Source organism: Acanthisitta chloris, unplaced genomic scaffold, assembly GCF_000695815.1.
Source record: "Acanthisitta chloris isolate BGI_N310 unplaced genomic scaffold, ASM69581v1 scaffold11456, whole genome shotgun sequence".
Classification (NCBI taxonomy): Eukaryota; Metazoa; Chordata; class Aves; order Passeriformes; family Acanthisittidae; genus Acanthisitta; species Acanthisitta chloris.
In genome coordinates, this window is record NW_008678736.1 from 59,938 (window position 1) to 80,546 (window position 20,609).

At 37.5% G+C, this 20,609-nt stretch overlaps 1 protein-coding gene across 1 annotated transcript in view; it reads right to left on the reverse strand.

The window, feature by feature from the left end:
• Nucleotides 1–307: 307 nt before the first annotated feature.
• The window catches only part of FNBP1L (formin binding protein 1-like), a 32,867-nt gene continuing 12,565 nt past the window's right edge, over nucleotides 308–20,609 (reverse strand). The window contains exons 3-15 of the mRNA XM_009077026.1: nucleotides 19,884–19,937; nucleotides 18,228–18,375; nucleotides 17,739–17,801; nucleotides 16,126–16,230; nucleotides 14,982–15,110; nucleotides 12,890–13,036; nucleotides 11,903–12,106; nucleotides 4,114–4,223; nucleotides 3,377–3,509; nucleotides 2,838–2,932; nucleotides 2,197–2,345; nucleotides 1,653–1,811; nucleotides 308–577 (exon numbers count right to left, since the gene is read on the reverse strand). Of these exons, the coding sequence (XP_009075274.1) occupies nucleotides 570–577; nucleotides 1,653–1,811; nucleotides 2,197–2,345; nucleotides 2,838–2,932; nucleotides 3,377–3,509; nucleotides 4,114–4,223; nucleotides 11,903–12,106; nucleotides 12,890–13,036; nucleotides 14,982–15,110; nucleotides 16,126–16,230; nucleotides 17,739–17,801; nucleotides 18,228–18,375; nucleotides 19,884–19,937 (1,504 nt within the window). The 3' untranslated portion in view covers nucleotides 308–569. The remainder of the gene's footprint in view (nucleotides 578–1,652; nucleotides 1,812–2,196; nucleotides 2,346–2,837; nucleotides 2,933–3,376; nucleotides 3,510–4,113; nucleotides 4,224–11,902; nucleotides 12,107–12,889; nucleotides 13,037–14,981; nucleotides 15,111–16,125; nucleotides 16,231–17,738; nucleotides 17,802–18,227; nucleotides 18,376–19,883; nucleotides 19,938–20,609) is intronic.

Consider the following 20,609-nt stretch of genomic DNA (forward strand, 5'->3'; position numbering starts at 1 on the left):
ATACTGGGATGAAACTCTAGTGCTGAAGATATTTGAAGAAAATGATTTGTTACAAAATAAGACAAGCAATGATGGCAAAGTGTTACAGAGAACATGCCTGACTGCCCTAGGCATGCAGGAGGAGGTTAACGGCGAGCATGGAGGTGGCACAGGCAGACTGATACCTCACATAGGCTCTGAGTGAACTGCCAGTTCAGGTGAGGTGGAAAAGAGCCTAACTGAGAAAATCAAAACAAAACGTAGCACAAGCTAAAATATAGTTTGTGCACCTGGGACAACCTAGGACAATGAAAGTAAAGCAATTTTAGGAGCAGTAGCCTTTTTTTACTCTGGTAATGGAACTATTTTCCTGCACAAATTGAAGAATTTGTAATACATCCTTACCTATATATGGAGATGCTAAGATGTTAGTGACTAAATGTATGTCTGCATGCATTCATGCAACTAGCTTTTCCCCGTGGGCCTCCCAGTCTAGTACCCCTCCCCTCCCCACCCCCCCCCCCCCCCCCCCCCCCAGCAGCTGCATGTAACCTCCTTCAAGATCTCGCCCATTTTCTCAGAAACCCGCTTCAGGAACCTGCAGTCCAAGAGGAAAAAGAAAAGAACAAAGTTACTGAAGGCCTTTAGAAGACAGAGGAGCGTGCTCAGTTCTAACAGGCCAGTCGCAGTGGCTGTACATTAGCCTTGTACTTAATTCCACAAAGTCTCATCAGAAATACAAGCCACAGTTTTTAGATTAGCTTCTTCTTTTTTATCTAGTAATCAAGTAGTGCAATGCAGTTTCCAATCCTCAGTGATTTAACAATGAGGAGAATTACTGTACACTTAAGACTTTGATTTCAAACTAAACATGATACAATTCATCTCACAGGCACAGATTAAGAATATAAAATCATTCCCTTATCAGGAGCAGAGAGAGGTTTCAGTGAGACATCAAACATCACACGTGGTCTCTTTTTGTTTGTTCAAGGTATCTAGAGTTAAAACAATGACGTTGTGTCCAATACAGAACGTTCTACATTACAAGTACTGAAAAGGAAGGAGATAGGCAGGTCTGTGGACTTTCTGTCCTTCTTAATCCTAATGTTTTTTCCTGAGTATTTTTGTTGCGCTTTCAGAATCAGAAAACATTTTCCTGTTTAAGAAGTGAAAGCTGCCAAGTATTTGCTAAGGAAGGAAATTAATAATTTTCAGTAACTGAGTTCCGTTCGTTACTAGAGGAAAAAGGCCTCTGTTTTAAGCATATAGCTTAAGTCATAAAAGTGGGAACAGTAAATCGTAGAGATCTTTAAGACTTAAGTATTTTCTCAGTTCTCTATGAAACAAAATGTTCTACAGAACAAGCAGGAATCCTGGTCTTTTTCCATTAATAGCTGAATTGAATTTAGTGCTTTGTAAAGCAGAAACACTAGATCAGTTAAACAAAGAAGCTGACATTGGTCAAAATTACAGACCAGTGTAAGATGCATAATTTAATGTGGCCATCTCTGAAAAGAACTACAGCTAACTCCCAGTGCAAAGAACAGATCATTGCTGACTTCTGGTATTCTAATTCTTTCCATAAACCTGTGTAACTTACTATTTTCCACTATTTTCCCGGGGAATGTACAACTGAAAGCTGCCAGTTTACTGTTAGATATAGGTTACTGCACCTTTGCTGTTTTTCTCTAGCGTTACATCTATATATGATGTTGGCACATAGCCTTCCTCGCCATTATGTCTTCGAGCTCTTGTCCACCCATCTCCTTTGTCCTCCTCAATAATGTACAAAATTTCCCCTTCTTTCATTGCCAGAGTGCCTTCGTTATGACCTGGGAGAAACAAGAGGCAAAGAAGTCTCAAATGCTCAGACAGAATTTCAAGTCATCTTTTTGTCAGGACAGTTTCCAAATTATTTATAAACAGGAAGAACCAAAAAGTCTGTGCAAGAGAACATATGGCCAAACAGGCTTACAGAAAAAAACCTAGTCCAATTTGTAAAGCTGAGGATTTGCCAACAGCTGTGCTAATATTGATCTTAAAACAGCACAACAGTACTGATCATGAGTTAATGTATAAAGTTTTTTCACTGATTATATCAGCAACTAGCTGCTCATACAGTTAATTTACTTTAATAAATCACTTTACCTGCCTTCTCTATAACAAATAACCTGTGCCTTACAGCCAAGGAACCAGAGTGCATGTTGTTAACCTTACCATCAAAGGGATATATGGCCTTGCAGTGTCCTATAGCTGGCAATGGATCATCATCTTCAAACTCATCGTCAAACTCGTTTGGATGTGCATGTTGCTGTGGTGGGCTGCGAACTTCCTGGTTGGCATCATCCGTGTAACTCCCTTCAGGGCTACAGTGCAATGATTGGAGCGTGAGGACTCTGGAAAGTTCTTAGCTCTAACACTCAGAACACACATGCATGACAGAAAGGGCAGACCATGGGTATCGCTCTGGGAATCCCTGTGAGCAGCTTTTATATTACTGCTGCTGGTGATTTTATGAAAAAAAAACCATCTAGCAAAAGCTTAGACTGAATTCCGCTACAAAAGCGAACACAAATTTGACATACCTGTCTCTGTAGAGCATGGAAAACCAGTGAGCCTTAAGCAATGGAATAAGAGAGCTTTAAAAAGCACTGCTATTTAATGAGCAGGTGTTTGGACTATTTTTATATGTTGCCATAATGGCATGAAGTGACCTCTAGAAGTCAGAACCAGTAAGATTTTCCTTTAGAAGGACAGACACTAAGCAGATAAGTAACAGCCATCACCTACTGTTAAGTATCAGAGAGATGTACTGATTCTAGCATAAGATATAAAAGCAGTAGAGATAGAGCAGTAACCTCTCTCGGCCCTGGGTCACAAGGTGGTTGATATCACTGCTGTGCCTCCTGTCGCTTCTGGCTGCCACTTTACCTTCAACTTCAGAGAGCCAGGCCTTGAGGGGAAAAAACCAAAATACTGGTGTCAAAGAAAACTTGATTATAAACCAGCAAAGTTAACAAATGCACCTAACAGTTCACAACCAGAGACTGCATTCATATGCCAAGTCTCATAATTACTTCGCATGAAGCACGAACCTGTCCCTTAGGCTTGGACTATAATCCATACTCATCTTAAGGAAAAAAAAATGTTTCATCACACATGATTTTCAGAATAAGTGACTAGTAATAAATTCTTCTAAACAGTTTACATCGTTATTAATGTACATCCTTATTCTAGCCAGATGAACATGCTTGATAATACAGCAACCCACAAAAAATTGTATCGGAGCACTTTCTTCTTCAACTAATTTTTCTGGGTGCTATATTTAAAACCTGTACAGCAAAGTACAATTATACCAATCATTTACATTTTTTTAAGCAACATTTTAGAGTCTAACCTCATTCTTGTGTATTTCCATCCGAAGACGGTCCATGTTGCTCATAGTTTCAGTTAATTTTGGTTGCAAACTGCTTGGATCACCCATCTGGGGATTTTTTTCATAAACATCCTTCATCTTGATGAGGGCATCTCTAAAAATATACAAAACACAACAATAATTGTTAAAATTACACATATCTGTACTGATTCATTAAAGCTAGAATAATGTGTATGGGATCCTGACCCATGATTAGATACTAAGCGCAGAGATGAGGAGCTCCTGGTCCCCACACCACACCACACCACAATCCTTCTCCCATTCTGTCATCTTAGCACTTTGTCTTCCTTCTGTGTGTTGCCCACAGGCACACAAGGACTCCAGTTGTGGACTCTTTTCTATCCGTCTCAGTACTTTCCCATATTATTTGTTATACACAATTTCCTAAATATTAATAACATTCTTTTCTTAATGCACTAAGTTGCAGCTATCTTGCTCAACAGACCTACCCATTTTTATAATGCATGTATTTAGAGCCAATGTTTCCTGTGCAATGTAAGATCAAATTCAGTCTCCTAGTAAAGCAGAAAGAAGCAATGCAAACAGAACCTACATACAACAAACCACGAACAAAAATGCTTTGCAATAGCCTGGCCCAGTACATTGTCTCCTGGCTTGTGAGTGCTGTTGGCTTAGGTAGAGGAGTTCAAAAGAACCAGAGAAAGAAGCACAGCAAAACTCAACAAAAATGCACTCACTTTTGGTCTGTTTCCTTCTGTAGTTCTCTGTTAAGTTCATCAATTCTCTGTTGCAGTTTCTTGCGTCTTTGTTCTGGAGGGAGATGGCTGAAGTCTTCTAGTGCAGGGCCCTGCAAGTAGAAATACTATGAAACAAGCTACACACACATACCTGGGCAGCTGAACTGACATACCCACACATGGACAGTGTTCACTGGAAGCAGGATGGACCTTCTTAAAAACTCTACTTGACACACAGCTCTACAAAAGACTGCAACAGAGTAAATGCATGTTCTTGCTGCCACAGTGTAGTCATTCAGTCAAGGTTCTTTCTGCTTCTGTACTAGTTGGCTCACAGAGGTAATTCAAAACTTGTAGACTGAATTATTTTTCTGAAAAGCTGAGTCCTGTACCTCCTCTTACATCCACTGCACTTAAAGCAGATTTAGAAAGGACAGAATTAATTATTACGGAATTATTTCAGTCAGAACAAAAATCTAAGAGGTGTATATAATAATGATATGTATAGAACTGTTTCTATGTGTGTTCTATGGTGATTTGGATGGTATCAAAAGAATAATACTGTACTTTGGATCTTCATTCCAAAGTACTATTATAGATCTCTTCCAGAAGCTCAGCAATCCTAGAAAACATAAGAAATTCTGATGGATTTTACCCTTGAGTAAAACTAGTTCATAGAGCACAGAAAAAGCCTTTAAACCATGAAACTTTAGACTTAATCTGAATCAAAACTTGCTCAAATGTTCCAAGTCACCTTTTTTACTATTAAAAAACCTCAACATTTCAGGGAGGGGAAAAATAACCTCTTACTTCCCAAACCTTAAGAAAACCCAAAACCCCAACCGACTTAATACCACCTACTGTTATGAACCCAAACCTGCAAAGGTTTGATTGCAAACGTGCCAAGATTATAAACAGGATAGAAGGACTTAGGTATGAAATGTATGGGAAGAGAATTTTACATATCTTGTGAGCTTGTTGTGAAAACTCTTCCCCTCAGGGTGACAGACACCGACAGTGCTAAGGAAACACGTTACTTGTCTTGATAACAGAAGGTTGTTACATTTTTTGTGTTCCCAGTTGACTGAGGAAGTTGGTTTTTAGCATGAGAAACCCACGTGCCATTACAGTAATCCTCCATGGAGGCAAACAAACTGGACAGCATTTCTTTTGTGAAGAACAAATTTTACAGGAACTTGACTGTTTTGACACAAGCAACCTTAGGCTCAGGCACCAAGTATCCAATACCCCACTCTTAACATCTTCTTGGCCCCCTCAACTCCTTGGACATTTTGCACTTGTAAAATCAGTCTACTGCTTTTTAGGGGAATCCAAGACACCATAAAAGGAGGAAAATCAAGATATGATGCTTCCCAAATAAAGCAAAAGTGTTTCTTTTTTTCTGAAGGGCGAAAAAAAATTTGAAATCTTTTCAAGTGCATTTACGCACTATAAAGAAACAAAAAGTCAATTGCATCATCTGTATCATTCTTCCTTACAAGTCAGTTAAAACCAGAGTATCCTACAAGAAGAATCAGAGGTCTTTTTGTGCATTTTTACAGATTTAATCTGCAAAAACAGCAATGCTGATTAAGACATAGTTTTCATTTAATGCAACAGCTTTTTATATTTCTAAGCATAAAGGAGTATCTCCCCTGCATTTTTTCCACATTCAAAGGAGTGCAGTGTTCAATACTTCTTCTTTACACGTTTTGTAATCTTTTCAACCACCTATTTTGTGCTGCTTTAACCATTTTCCTGACAATGAGAAATCACCAAGTATTTCCATCACGACCAACTCATGAATATCAGGCAACTCTCAAATTCCAAAGTTGCAGGTTTAGTTACAGCCAGATCACAAGTCTAATTGCCTTACATTAAGGATGGATGATTAAAGACTGTGCGTATGAGTGGAAAATCTGAAGATGTATTTCAGCACCTGACTCAAAGCAGTTATGATATGGAAACACTCCCAAGTATCTAAGCAGAAGTACAGCAGACAGATCAGCACACGGGCTTACCGTCTTCACCGACCACTGCACAGTTCATTTGAAAACAGAAAGAAACGGGAAATTATTTATATGCAATGACCAGTTACGAAAATCATTAATGCCTAACAATGTATCTTCAACATATTACTTAAGGATTGAAGTTTTCATTTATAAAAATACATTTTTACTGTAAGCATGAGAATTGCTTTAAGAATTACTGATTTTAAAAATCACTAGGTGATAACGGGTACTTTAACTTCTCAATTTTACTGTTCTGAATAATAGGCTAAACACCTTCTATTGTAGGAGGAGAGACACACACAGCCAACATTGCACAAAGTAGCAGAATTGGATGATGATGGACTGATCAGCCATATGCAATAATTGGTTAATCAGAGCTCAAAACCTACTACTGTCACTTCTACAAATGTAATTTTAAAAACATATTTAATTTATCATAGCAGATCTAGAATAAACAAAGGTATTTTTCAAGTTTAGAAGTAACCTAATTCTCCTTTATGAACACAGTATTTGGATCATTGTTGCTCTCCTAAAAATCTTTTAGTCCAGGTAAAAATTAGTAAATACTTCTATCCTTAGAAGCAACACATAAAACAAGGGTACCAGGAGTCAAATCTGGAGTTTAACATTCAGAGCACTTGGTAGATCTACTGTGCTTTCACTGACTTTGGATAACCCTTTTCAGAGAAACACCAAGCAACTTAGAAGCACTGACATCTCAGCTTCACTTCTGACCCTCAGCAACTGTCAAGAATTTCTAGCAATGAGGAAAATAAAGCACCTTCACAAATGATAATTTGGTAGAAATCTCAATAAAGTCCAAAGATGCAAAATGGCATAAATCAACTTCCTGTTCCCTTTAGAAAGAGTCTTCCAAGAAAACACAATTAAGGGTTACATATCACTGCTGACAATGCAGCCATTTGTGTTCCAAGTGGCATTGAGCACAGACTTCCCAATAAGCACTGACACTGTCTGGCATGGTTAAGATTTCAAAGGATTAGCAGCAGCATGTAAGAGCACTGCTAATACAGCAAGATACACTTGCTTACACCATTTCTTCAGTAACCTGCTCTACAGCCACTGCTTGCTGCTCCTGCCATACATCCTGATAGGAAAATGTACTGCACGAGCACAGAATGGAGACTGGTACTGTCATCTCCAGTGCCCTGAGTGAAATCTTGTACAGGGCTCACTAAACAAAATGACCTGCGTGCTTCTTGTCTGATACATCCCAACTTGTGAATAAAGCTTGGTGGAAGCAGAAGCAAATTAAGTGGCATTTTACATGGCCAGATAGTGATAGGACACAGGGGACCAGTTTTAAACTAATAGAAGATAGATTTAGATTAGATGTTAGGAAGAAATTCTGTATTCAGAGGGTGGTGAGGCACTGAACAGGTTGCCCAGAGAAGCTGTGGCTGCCCTGGCAGTGTTCAAGGCCAGGTTGGACAGGGCTTGGAGCAACCTGTTCTAGTGGAAGGTGTCCCTGCCCAAGGCAGGAAGGTTGGAACTAGATGATCTTTAAGGTCCCTTCCAAATCAAACCATTCTGTGGTACTATGGTTTGGTAGTTCTGCATGTCAATACCACTTGGACATCATTTTCCAGGGACAAAAATGTGGAAAACACCATCATGTACTAGCAATTATTAAGCATTGAATCAAGATACATTATAAAGGTAAGACTGATCAATGAAATAAAAAAACCTCTTAGAATTCCAGTATACATGTAAGTTGAAAATACTTAAGAAACATGTGATAATGTGATGTTTGTTAAAATGCTTGCAAGGAAATTCAAAATATATAAAAATTACATGTTCATCTTGAAAATTTTTACAGAGATTAACTATTTAATATTGTGGTATATTTGAGTTAATCTAGATCTGCAGGACACTAGTGATCCTTCCTAATCTGCTCTATATTAAATTAGTTCCATTTCACAACATGAACAGTGCATTTGAAAGAATTAAATAATGTTATGGGTTCACTTTCCACTAGCATTCTTTAGTTGGTAGGAAATGATCTTTTGCTTCAGTAAGAGGTTCTAGAACTACTGATACTACAAGGTGATTATTGGTAAGCCACTTAGTGATCAGCAAAATGGAAGTGTAAGCAAGACCTGTGCCATTTCAACAGCTCACTACTCTGGTTAGTTCCTGAGTATTACAGAAGAATATTATCTTCCTGACCAGACCAAACTGGGATATGAGTGACTCAGAAGGGGAAAGAAGAAACTGTCCTCAATATATACTTAGAGGACCACGAGCATATTCTAAAAAATAAGGGTGGCAGAAAAGGTATTTCCAAGGTATCTGAGGCCTGAAACTAGATGCCACAGCATGACTGAAAGACAGTCAGTTTTAACTGTAACTCATTCTATTGAGAATGACAGCAAGGGAGCCTCTAAATTGTGACTTTGCTGGACCCTGAGCTCCACATTATGGCAACAGTAGTCAACTTTCTTGATGCACAGGAGTCAGTCAATATTGCTTTGAAATAGCAAAAAATAATTAATTTTATATAATCAAATGCATTCAATCATCTCATTATTTGGATCAATAAATATCACTAAACATAGTTAAACTGGGCAGAGTCTAAACTTTACTGACATAACAGGAAAGTGCCAGAACATTTATCACTAGTACTATCAATGTTGCTAGGAAACCACTTTGTATTTCCCTCTTATTGACTTCCCAATAATTCTATTTGAGAATATTAAATTAATTTCTAAGTGTCAGTAGATGGTATTTAGTATTTTTCAATAATTTTACCCAGAAGAACCTACTACAGACAAGAGTAATTAATTAATCAATCAGAAAATACATTAAAATTCTATTGTTCCAAAAAACAGTTATTACAAAACCTGCAAGCACCTTGTGCTAGAGCCTTTGGTGTGCAAAAGAAATTAAATTTCTCCCTTCTTAGTTCAGTGTCTCATAATCAGCTATTACTATTTCAATTCAAAGTCAGCAAATAAGACATCTGATCTGTCAGATAATTTTTGTGGTGATTATATATCCAAATGATAAATTACTGCAAAAATATGTTACATGATGGTAGGAAAACATTTGTGAATGTGAACAACAATGAAGAAAGGTATCAAACACATGCTGAGCACCCTCTTTATAACACCTTTCTTTCAGGCACAAGTATTTGGAATGGGATAAAGAGTACTTCTACTTTATTTTATTTTTAACCTGTTGGTAACTTCTGTATAGTACAAAAGAAATCATACTAAAAGTGACCTTATAGCTGAAGTGTTACTTTTAACAAAGTAAGCCTTATAATGAGGGTGAAGAGCATCAGAAAAGCCACATCACAAACACACTGTTCATAGCCCATCATGCATTTCAACTTGTTATCAAACTTACCCCTCTTTTGAGGCTTCTGAAAGAAGGAATTCTGGGCTTCCCTGTTTTTATGTCACTCATGCAATAATGCACTGGTTCAATGGAGAATATGGGATACTGGGACCCATTAGGAGTACTGGATGTGTACAAACTAGTAGGGGTTAAGGGTGGGGATTGTGGCTAATGTGGAAATAAAGAAAGCAATAAATAAGCCAAATGTTCAAAGTGAATTTAAAATGAAAATTCTGTCTTACAAAAATAAAATTTCCATCCAACACAGAAACAGCTTCTAACGTTCCAGACACATTTACACTATAACTGTATTGGCTTTAAAAGGTTTCTGTCATGAATTCAGACTTACAGGTTGCTGCACAGAATGAATCAATATTTGAAAACTCAACACTGCCACAAGATCCTGAAGTTCCCTGTCTCTTTTTTTAAAACAGAAAGTTCTGCTGTTGCCATTTCTGTTACAGTCATTCTGGAAGCTCCTGTGTCCCTGCTCACTGCTTCCTCCTACACATCGAGGTACCCTACCAGGTCAGCCAAAACAGAGGTACTGTGTACATCTATGGAGAATGACTAGAACAAAAGGTGTACTCCATCTCCGTATTCAAGCCGGACTGACCATGGCTCTGTGGCATATATCATCATGAGAACTTCCTTTCCATTCTTCCAATTGCTTCTACTCATACCTCTGGTACTCTTTCCTCTGCTGCACAACTCATTCCCTTTCCAAAAGACTCTTGTGTCTTTGACAACATAAAAAAAATGCTTATCTGGGAAGTAAAGACCAGCCACAGTTTCAGCTAAATGAAGGCCCAAAGGTCACCACGAATACCCCAGCTCTAATAAATCAGCTGATTTTATATTAGACTATCCTTTAAAACCTGTGAATAGTATTTGGAATTAAATATGCATCCCCTGGTAAGTATTTTGCTCCCAGCTGCTGTTTTGTATAGAGCTCCTCCATCCTTTCCAAAAACAGGTGAAAAAAAGGGAAAAAATCCTTCATTTCATCCAGGTCCTTAAGGAAGAGATGCATGTAGTATGTACACACGTGAGTGTACCTGTGATTCCATAGAGAAAATAGGCTGACACTCTGAATGCCACATACAAAGTGAACAAATTGGGAGAAGAAAGAGTAGGGCAAGTCCTGTCACCTTTCTTCAGCTGCTGTAATACTAAGGGATTTCTTACAACTACAGCAAATGCCAAGATTCACATGGAAAATCAGTGTAGATTTACATACTGTCCAAAACTCTCAGAAAGATGTCTTGTGGTCAAACTGGCAATTGTGATCTACTTTCAGAACAGGCTGAATCTCACCCACCTCTGCAGACAAATGCAATAAATATGCTCATATATTAATGCATTTAAACTATTATCACTCGTTAATTACATTGCATGAAAAGCAAACACTCAGTTTTCACTTTAACACTTAGCTGCAGTTACATAACATACTGAGGATGGAATAAAGAATCAGCTATATCCTTCCTTTCTGTAAAGATCTGCTTTCTTGGAATACTACAAAGTGGAAAATAAGCCCTACCACTAACAAGCTCTAAGAATAGTTTCCTGTAATAAATGACAGAAACTGGCTTGGAGCATTGAAATAACCTCACAGAAATTTGTGAGAATCATTACAATGACTCACTGCTATGCTCCAATACTAAATAAAGACAGCAGAAAATGTAAATATGCATATGCTCTGTTATTCATTGATATACCTAATGCATGTACTGACATTCTTTTTTGTCAATCCATGACAACATCTTGCACAGAAAGTGTTAATTGTAACTCATATCATAATACAACAAAGGAGTAATTTCTATGCTTTCAATTTTTTCTTGAGCATAGGAATATTTTAACCTATTTCATTGTAATACTTTTTCTAGGACATTTACCTCTATGGAGCTCTAACAGTATGTTTTATCAATGAGGTATTATAAACTTCAATGTTTTCAGACAAATCTCAGAAGTTTGCAGACCTAGCAGCAGGTATAATAAAAATCTCTATAATGCTTCTAGATATAAATGTGACATTTGGAAGAGGGTTGCTTTTTGTATTATCAGAGAGATCTGAACCCTGCCCAATTCCAAAGCACACTCCCCCTCCCCTTATTTTTACATGCACAATTAATACCTTTTCTATGCAATTGCAGAATATAGAATCTTAGAAACATTACAGTAATGAAAATTATTCCCAAACACAATCACTAGAAGAAAAAGCAAAAAACTTCCCCCAGTGAGAATTTGATTTTTACCACAATAAGTATCCAACTCAAACCTTCAGATCTCCTTACACATATTTTAAGGCAGTGGCAGGCAAGGGGAAGGTTATTTCAAAATAAATAAATTGCTGCTTCCATATGCTCTAGATGTTCTTGTTTTCATTTTCCAAAGAGTGATTTCTTAATTGTTACCTTTGGTTTCTTTCCAAATAGCCACAGCTTTCCTTTAGCCTTGCCAACTGTAGTTTTTGAATCAATTCTCATTCCTTCCTGCTTTGGTGTACTGATGGTTCCATCAGAGATAGTTCTGTAAATGTTCTGACTGTAGTCTTCAAATGGAAAATCTCCAGGAGGTTCAAAACCAGATTTGAAGCAGTCTATCACAAGTTGAGAGTCCTAAGCATAAGATATTAAGAAGATTAAAAAGCAAACCCATCAAGAACCAGAGAGAGACTAACACAGAGACAGAAATTTTCCTTTTAATTACAGAGATGCACAGATAGGAAAGTGAGAGCAGCTCAAGGTGCATGATTTTGGATAGAGCAAGTTAAGATAACATAAGTTCTCTTATCTCAGCAGTGTTACCATGACTGTAAATCAAAGCATTCTCTACTATTCAGAATCCAGCAAATACTTCCTAAGGGTTATCACAAATTTAAAACAGGACACGCTTTAGGGCCAAGCTATACTCCACCTTCTAATCTTTCAACATTAGCACTGAAATGAAGATAACACTAAGAAACTGGATGTAGTAAGATACAATAGCAAAGAACAGATTAAAAGGAATAAGAAAGAAGTGCCAACAGCTGCAATCAAACAGGACACAGAATGGCACTTTAACTGAACACCCTTTAGATGATTTAATGCCAGAGAGGAGAAAATACCAACCATGCTGCTATTCCAGAATATTTCAGGATAACCAAAGTAACGTGTCTAAAAATCACACCCAATGAGAAAGCGTCAAAGATTTTTCAGATCACAAGAAATCAATAAAACAAGAGGAGAACAGACACAAAAGCAGAAGTGATCACTTAAGCCAAAACTGAAACCACAATACTTTGCAAGCAAATATTTGGCAACAGAAAGATAAATGTAGAGGGTGAGCCTTTCCCCTCTCCACAGCTTCCCTATCAGTTAAATTGCTCATGCACATTTACTCAGTTACTTAGTTCTACTTACTCTGTGCTCATCAACTGATTTTGCTGCAAGGATCATCCCTTCCAAACATTTAGAGATAATTGGAATAACCTTGCGCTCAGAGTCAGCAAAGCCTTTGTAACATTCACTAAGTTTGATAGTCCTTCTTTCATCCATTTCTTGAAGTTGCTGCAAGTGCAAAGAAAGGTAAAATAAAGCTTTTATTTGCAGATTTCCCCCCCCCCCACTCCTGATATATGCAGTCACCATGGTCACCACAGTGTAGCACAGAATTTCTGTGCTTTCCCAGTATTTTTATTTGCTTAACAAGACAGAACTTACAAGTCGTTTCAGACACAGACTTAAGATGCCCAGAACAGTAGTTATGAAAAGTTTATACACTTGGATTTCTAAAAATGATGTAAAGGACTGGACTTTCTTTTCCTTATTCTTTTATGAAGCACATATACAGTGTCTATACGCAACTACTTAGTCTAAAGTATTTGTTTCATGCAAAACCAAAAACCACAGTAAAGAAATTCTACTGATTGCTACATCTCCTCACTCTCTCCTAGTTCCAAATAACTGCTTTCTGGTGATAAATATCTCAAGCTTGCTTTTATTTTTATACTTTCTAATAAATACCAATTTTAAAAATAGGAATTATTAAAATTATCTGCAGTTTAGACACGGATCTCTGATTTGAAATACAAACCATTTCCTTTAGAAGTGTGCAAGAAAATAAAGAAAAGAATACCATTACATAAGATTTGCAATAAAAGTTTACTAGAACAGAACAAAAAAAACAAATTAAAGAGAAATACTATTAAGATAATAGCTCTGGACCTTTCATCTAATTGAAGGTAGGAGAAAACCCAAGAGAAAACAAAAATCAATAGTACATGTACCAACAGGTTTCCAAAAACAGGCTAAGAAGTTGGATCTTTCCTGTATCTGCACTAAGGCAGATCTCTCAAACAGTACTCAATTTCTTCTCTTCCAAACAACCATCTAGTCATGCTAAACCCTTCTCCCAGGGTTTCCCATGGAGGATTACCAAGTACTTGCAAGGAAATAATAGAAGTGTAGTCCCAAGAGAAAGTAGGACTAGGCCATTCTGCTCTTACTGGAGAGTCCAAAAAACGTAAGTAATATCTTACAATGATAATAGATTTGACCCTAGAGAAATAAATGCAATAAAGCAAAACTCTGGTCCAAGCTACAAAGATGATGGAACTGTTTCTCCTGGGAGTTGACTGCAATTCTTCCATCAGTTTGCCAATGGCAGATCTACTGTATTCTGCTTAACAGTTAAAGTATTAGAAAATTCTTTAATAAGCCAAGGCAATTTTCTCCTGTGAATCCCAGACCTTCTAATATGTATCTTCTTTAAAATATATGAACTCACTTGTGCTTCTGGAAAATATCAAGCATACTCCAGTTGGCACACCTTTGAATAAAGCCAGGATTTCACATTCCCTTTCCTCAATCCCTGTCTCAGAATCAGTTCCCACACACATTCTCCCAGATGGCTGCAGGTACCTGCCAACACGTTTCGGAACTCTCTTCACCTGACACCCTCCAACTACCTTACTTTCCTTACTTCTTGTTAAAAAAATATCTTAGCAGTTGCATAAAGCATCCAAGAAACCCTCATTTTAGATGCAAAATATTGATCTCTAACTATTTTGTTTCTTTAGAGAGGTCTGTGGATTGCTGGCAATACTGCTGAAGCAATTACCAGCTGGAGGCTCCAGGGGTTGGCACTTCTGCTTCCAACCCACCTGTGCATGAGCTACATTAAACCACAGTCACCATTAGCTATGTGCTTTCCTTCACATCTGCCAGGGGCAAAGCATCTCTACACACATATGAATATCACAAGAACTAATGATCAAACCTTATCAGAATGATTGTTTTAAATGTTTGCCATCACTCAGATGTCTCAAATGTTTATTCTGCCAGACATCTTCAGCAATATTTTAAAAAGTCTATAAAATAAAAAAATCTTACAGAAAATTATAATTTCCTGATAAAATTATCCGCTAAAATCCTAAAAAGAAAGTTTCAAATTTTAAAATCTACTTCTCCTTCAGAAGATGATCAGACATACTTTATCTGCTAATTATCTTACCTTATAAATCTGAGGAATCACAATGTAGTAGTGTTTGTGCTGTTCCCCATTAAAATTCTGTAGTTGTGCAGCATATTCATTTTTGTTTTCATCAGCCATGTGTGTGCGCAGGTTTAACTGTTGCTTAGCCTAGTAGAAAAGTATGATCAGGTTAAAAGTGTCTTGTGCTTTTCAATGACACACAGCATTATTTTTCCAACTATGCAAAAAACATAAGTCATCAAAATCAACATGCTTATAACTGAAATAAAAAGAATGTGAGACTTCATACACACCAGCACTCTAAAAATCTAATTTGTTATACACAGAGGAAGCAATGATCATTTTAGCTCTCCTAGCCACACTGCTTAAATGTAGATCCTAAAGAACATACAAGTGACTGAAGAGATAGAATACAAGATACCAAATACCAGAAAGCCTGTTTAAGGACGACACTCATCACAGCCACCCAGAGGGGTCACCACAAAGTTCAACAAGGCCAAGTGCAAGGTCCTGCATGTGAGTTGGGGCAATCCCAAGCACTAGCACAGACTGGGCAGACAATTAATTGAGAGCAGCCCCGAGGAGAAGGGTTGGTGGGTGTTGGTTGACAAGAAGCTCAACATGACCCGTTGATGTACCCTGCAGCCCAGAGAGCCAACGGCGTCCGGGGCTGAATCAAAAGCAGCATGGCCAGCAGGGCAAGGGAGGTGACTCTGCTCTTGCGAGACCCCACCTGGAGTGCCCCCAGCATAATGAGGACCTGGACCTGCTAGAGAGTCTAGAGGATGGTGCTGAGGCACTGGAACAGGTTGTCTAGAGAAGTTGCCCCATCCCTGGCACAGTTCAAGGCCAGGCTGACTGAGGCTTTGGGCAACCTGGTCTAGTGGAAGATGACTATGCCCATGGCAGGGAGTGTCTTTAAGGTCCCTTCCAACCCAAACCATTCTGATTCTATCTAAACAGCATCATCTCAAGACTAACAAAACGTACTCCCTTCCTGTGCTGTCATATTTTCACTGTAACTCAGATTTTGCACATAACAAGCAAACCTATTTTATGCACAATTTATACACTGAATGAATGTAGTCCCAGTACCGATTATAAACATGCAGATAAAATATTATTTATAACAAAGAGAGTAAGGAAAGGCCACTGCCCTTACCTTCTCAACATCAGCCTTTGTCGCATTAGTGTCATTGTCCAGTCGTTCATAGCTTTGCTGAGCCTTCTCTGCCTCTCTGCATTCTCTTTCAAATTTCTTTTTGCTCTACAAAAGGCACAAAGTTACTGTTTCAACAGTCACTATTCCCATTTGGCTTTGTACATTCATTCTGAATTCTAAATAACAAAGCTTCCATTTAAGTGTCTTAAATTCACTAGGTACCTTTAAACACACACATTGTTATCACAGCAACTACATTTTAAAAGCTTTCAAAGTTTCTGTTTAAAATCTATTTTCTTGAAGTATCAGCAAGAAACAACTGCAGTTATGTTACAAAGTATCAGATAATCAGAATACAAAATAACTCATTACAAAGATCCACAGTTTATTATAAACAGACAACTCCACTTTCTAGACTGACTTCAATAACCTAAATAAATGCTATAGGGCAGAAAACTTAAACCTGGACTTGGTATCAGTAAAATATTCAAGTTCCTTTTTCAGTGATCAATGTTAATTAAATAAATTCAACTAAATTATTTTTAAAGTAGTCTGAAGGATGTAACTACATTACAAGCATCATCAGTGTTCATATCAGACAACAGTACCAAAAGTACTTGATGTTCAATATATCTGGCTGTTGTCAAGACAACAGCTGCAGGAAAAACTGTTGCAGCTCAACAAGTTAGCATCTCTGGAGACAAAGTGGCAATAGATCCCGTGTGAGCACTGCTCTCCTGCTTCAGTGCAGTCAGGTTCACAGTCCCTTAAACGCTCTGTATATTTAAAAGACTGACTTTGCATTCAAGTAAATACAGTGCACACAACACAACAGACTGTTGAGGTGAACTGTGGAAATGATCTTGGTGAAGGCTGATAGCACCTAAACTAACATATCTGCTTCTATTCTGATCCTCAAGATGGAGAACTAAACTCTTTAACATGACAGTGAAGCAAGATCCTGCTCATCTGGGACCACCACAAGAAAAGAAATTCACCCCTTCAGTATTGCTTCACAATAATCAAAGATACAATGCATTTTTAAGACACAAAACCAGCAAAATATCAGAATGCATCTTGAACAGACTTGGTTGAATTTTATATTTTCTTATCTTTAAAAGCATTTCTTTCTAGAAAAAGCTTAGAGTCTGTTCTAGACATTCACTTCCTGCATTTCTCTGTTAAAAAGTATTTCTACCTCCTGAAAATACATCAGTATTCTTGGACAGACCTCCTGTAACAAGCCCTCAAACTCAGGTAAAATAGTGACTTAAGATTTCATCTTCATATAAATAAACTGTCACTATTGACAGCCCAGTGAGAAGCACCCAAAGTCTGTAGTATCCACGTTAAAAGCAGATTCCTTTTTTCTGGTTATGCTGGATAAAAGCCAAGGCTTCACTCAAACACACAGAGAAGCTGTTTACAGGAGATTTTTTTTACCAGGGAACTATAAATACATTGAACTTTACTTTGGATGTTACTAAGTTATTTGGGCATTCAGTAATGTAGATAAACATTAAAGTCTATGCAAGAGAGATGACAACAGTTCCATTTACAGATTCTATTATTTAAGTTCAACAGAAAAAAATAATCCTCAAACAAAAACTCACATTATCCATCTGTTTCCAGCACATGTCCAGATACTGCTGAGCCTTTCGCCCTTCCTGAAGATGCTAAAATCACAAGAAATAATTTTAATTTGCCTATCTTTATTATTATTGCCATTAGTTAGTCCCTGCCCTAGCTGACAGCCTGTGACATGCATTGTCTCCCACAAGTTCCCAGGACTCTTTGGAAGACATTACCAATCATGTAACAACAGTACTACAGGTGAAAATTACCATGGCAAAAAAGGTGACTAGTAAGCACTAATCTCCCAAAGTATTACTTTTTAGGTTTAATAACTGTAGTAAACTAGTACATCAACATATAGAATAACTTTAAATATATTTCATAAATGTATTACAAAACCTACTCATTGCCATCTACTTATTGCCACCTTATTCCACCTTAAACTGGGTAAACAAATACATCAATTCATTAAAAGACATACATTCTGATATCCTATTATCAAATTGAAAAAAAAATACAGAAATTACCATTTTTCTCTCAGTCTTTAGGTCATGAGAATATCTCATCAATTCTCCATACACTCTATGTCCCATTTCTTCTGCAACTACTTCTCGTTGTCCTGCATAGTCGTTCAGCTCGTTAAGGATGTTAAAAAAGGCAATACATGAAGTAAACCTGACAAAAAGCACACACACACAAACACACACAAAAAGTTAGACAGGTGTTTTTACTAGACTTTTTAGCATAGTCTGTAATCAGACTATGATAAATCAAATTTTTTTTAAAAAAATACACATTTCAAAACAAACCTTATCTTAATGTTAATTGAATTATAGTAGAAACACAAGCTGGGAAAGCCTATGTTACGCCTAGTATGTACTGTATGTTGCAATGTCTCTTCACATACATTTTTTTAAGAATATGGGGGTTTGTGGATGGAAAAGAAAGAAGAAGAATACTACCTGGAAAGCCCTGTGGTATAGTGGTATCTCCTAAGCTGCCAAGTGAGAGGCCTGAGCTTGGGAACGGATACATACGTCCCTAGGCTCGGAGGCTGAACTTGCTGCAGAGATGATGTGCTTGGTAGTCTTGAGGGTGGAACATGCCAATCATACCACTCATATGCATCAGAGAACAAGTTTGCTATCAGCTCTGGAGACAGCTGCCTGTTTGCCTGCCCACCTCTTGGCTGGAAGTAAGGTGCCACTAGGGCTGGCACTAAAAAGGGGGAAGAGGAGGGGCAAAGGGGAGAAAGTGTGTGTGGAAGGGAAGAAAGGAAAAAAAAAAACAGGCACCACATTAAAATATACATCTTTCTCTCTTTTAACTGTGGAATTCTGCCATCTCCATAGGCTTGGCTCTTGGGAATTTCAACTGCCACCCTGGCATTGGAAAGCCTGTTCCCTATGGTCCACGATCTTTGCATAGTTGACAGAGCTAAAGAAAATCCTACTGTGAATTCTCAGGCACTCTGTGCAGCATGTGCTCTGCTGCAACCTGAAACTTGCCCACTTCTTTTACTTCATAAGACATACCCCTAAAGAAACAAAAAGTATTGTGCTTTTCTAAACAAATTCTAAAAATGGCTATAGACATGGACAGCAAAACAAGCATGTCTCTGATAAATAATCATAAAGTTGTTTAGCACAAATTATCCCTCAACCATTAGAAATATTCACTTAGTTTGTCTCTGGAGTCAAAGCAAGTCAGCATTTTAAGAGCTCTTCTTGCCCAAAATATGACACTTTTGTGTACATTCAAGTCTCAGTATACAGATGCATAGCTACATTTGTACTGCCATAAAAATGCAAAGAAAACCTCTATTAAACTAGGCAAAACACAAAGCCTAAGGACACATGATTGCTTTTCTTTAAAAATAAATACTATACTGTACATAATCATGTTAAACTTCTGCTTTCAAAATTTCAGCTACCTAAAGATAAATTTAGAAGGAAACAAGTACAATCTGCCATGTTCCTCACATTAAAATACTAACAGGAGCAAACAAAGGTTGCATGTTTAAGAATTACAGCAGAACTACTAGAAGCTAAGCACAATTCCTTTGTTGCCTTAGCCCATTAAATACTTTAACATAAAAGAAAATAGAAACAAAATCCATAAAAAGACAGCATATACTATTGTCCTTGGCTTCTATATATAGAACATGAAATGCACATTTTTACCTGGGTTCCTCATCTTTTGGTGAACGTTTAGGACAGTACTTCTTAACCAGATTTCTATTAAGGAAGAATGAAAAAAGAAAAGATGCTATTTAATAGTCTCTTTTGAGAAGATGCACACATAGAAAACCACACAAACAAATTATTTCTTTTAATAGAACTAGTCTATTCCCTCTGACATCTTAAAAGGCTCCTTTAGACAACACAAGGCAGAAATGTATGGCATTTTCAAAGTTTTAAGTCACTCTGACCTAGAACAATGTGTAAATATTTTAAACCCTCTATCGCACAGTGACTAGACATGAAATAATGAGTTCTTTATTTAATATCCTTTCACACATGCAGGAGCAGCTAGCAGACAAGAGCAAAGCAAAGGTCTCATCAGTGTGTAACATACAGGCAGTGCACACTGTATGCTGTACCCATGAGCACAAAACTCCATGCCTGAATTTAGCTTTGAGTGTATATTTGGGTCGAAGGTTTTAACCATGGTATCTCCTAATCTCCAATAAGGACATTCCCAGAACAGAAGAAGCAATATCTCTTTTTAGAAAAAAAGATTCTACAGCTTGTCCTACCACCAGTGTTGCAAGTACCAGGTTTTTAGAAACCAAGTAGAACTCTAAAAGACAATCCATAGGACTGTCACAGTATCACAGTCCAATTTCTGAGAATGCTGACATGAAATCATTTGCTTATCATAGAATACAGAAAAGGAAAGGAAGGGAA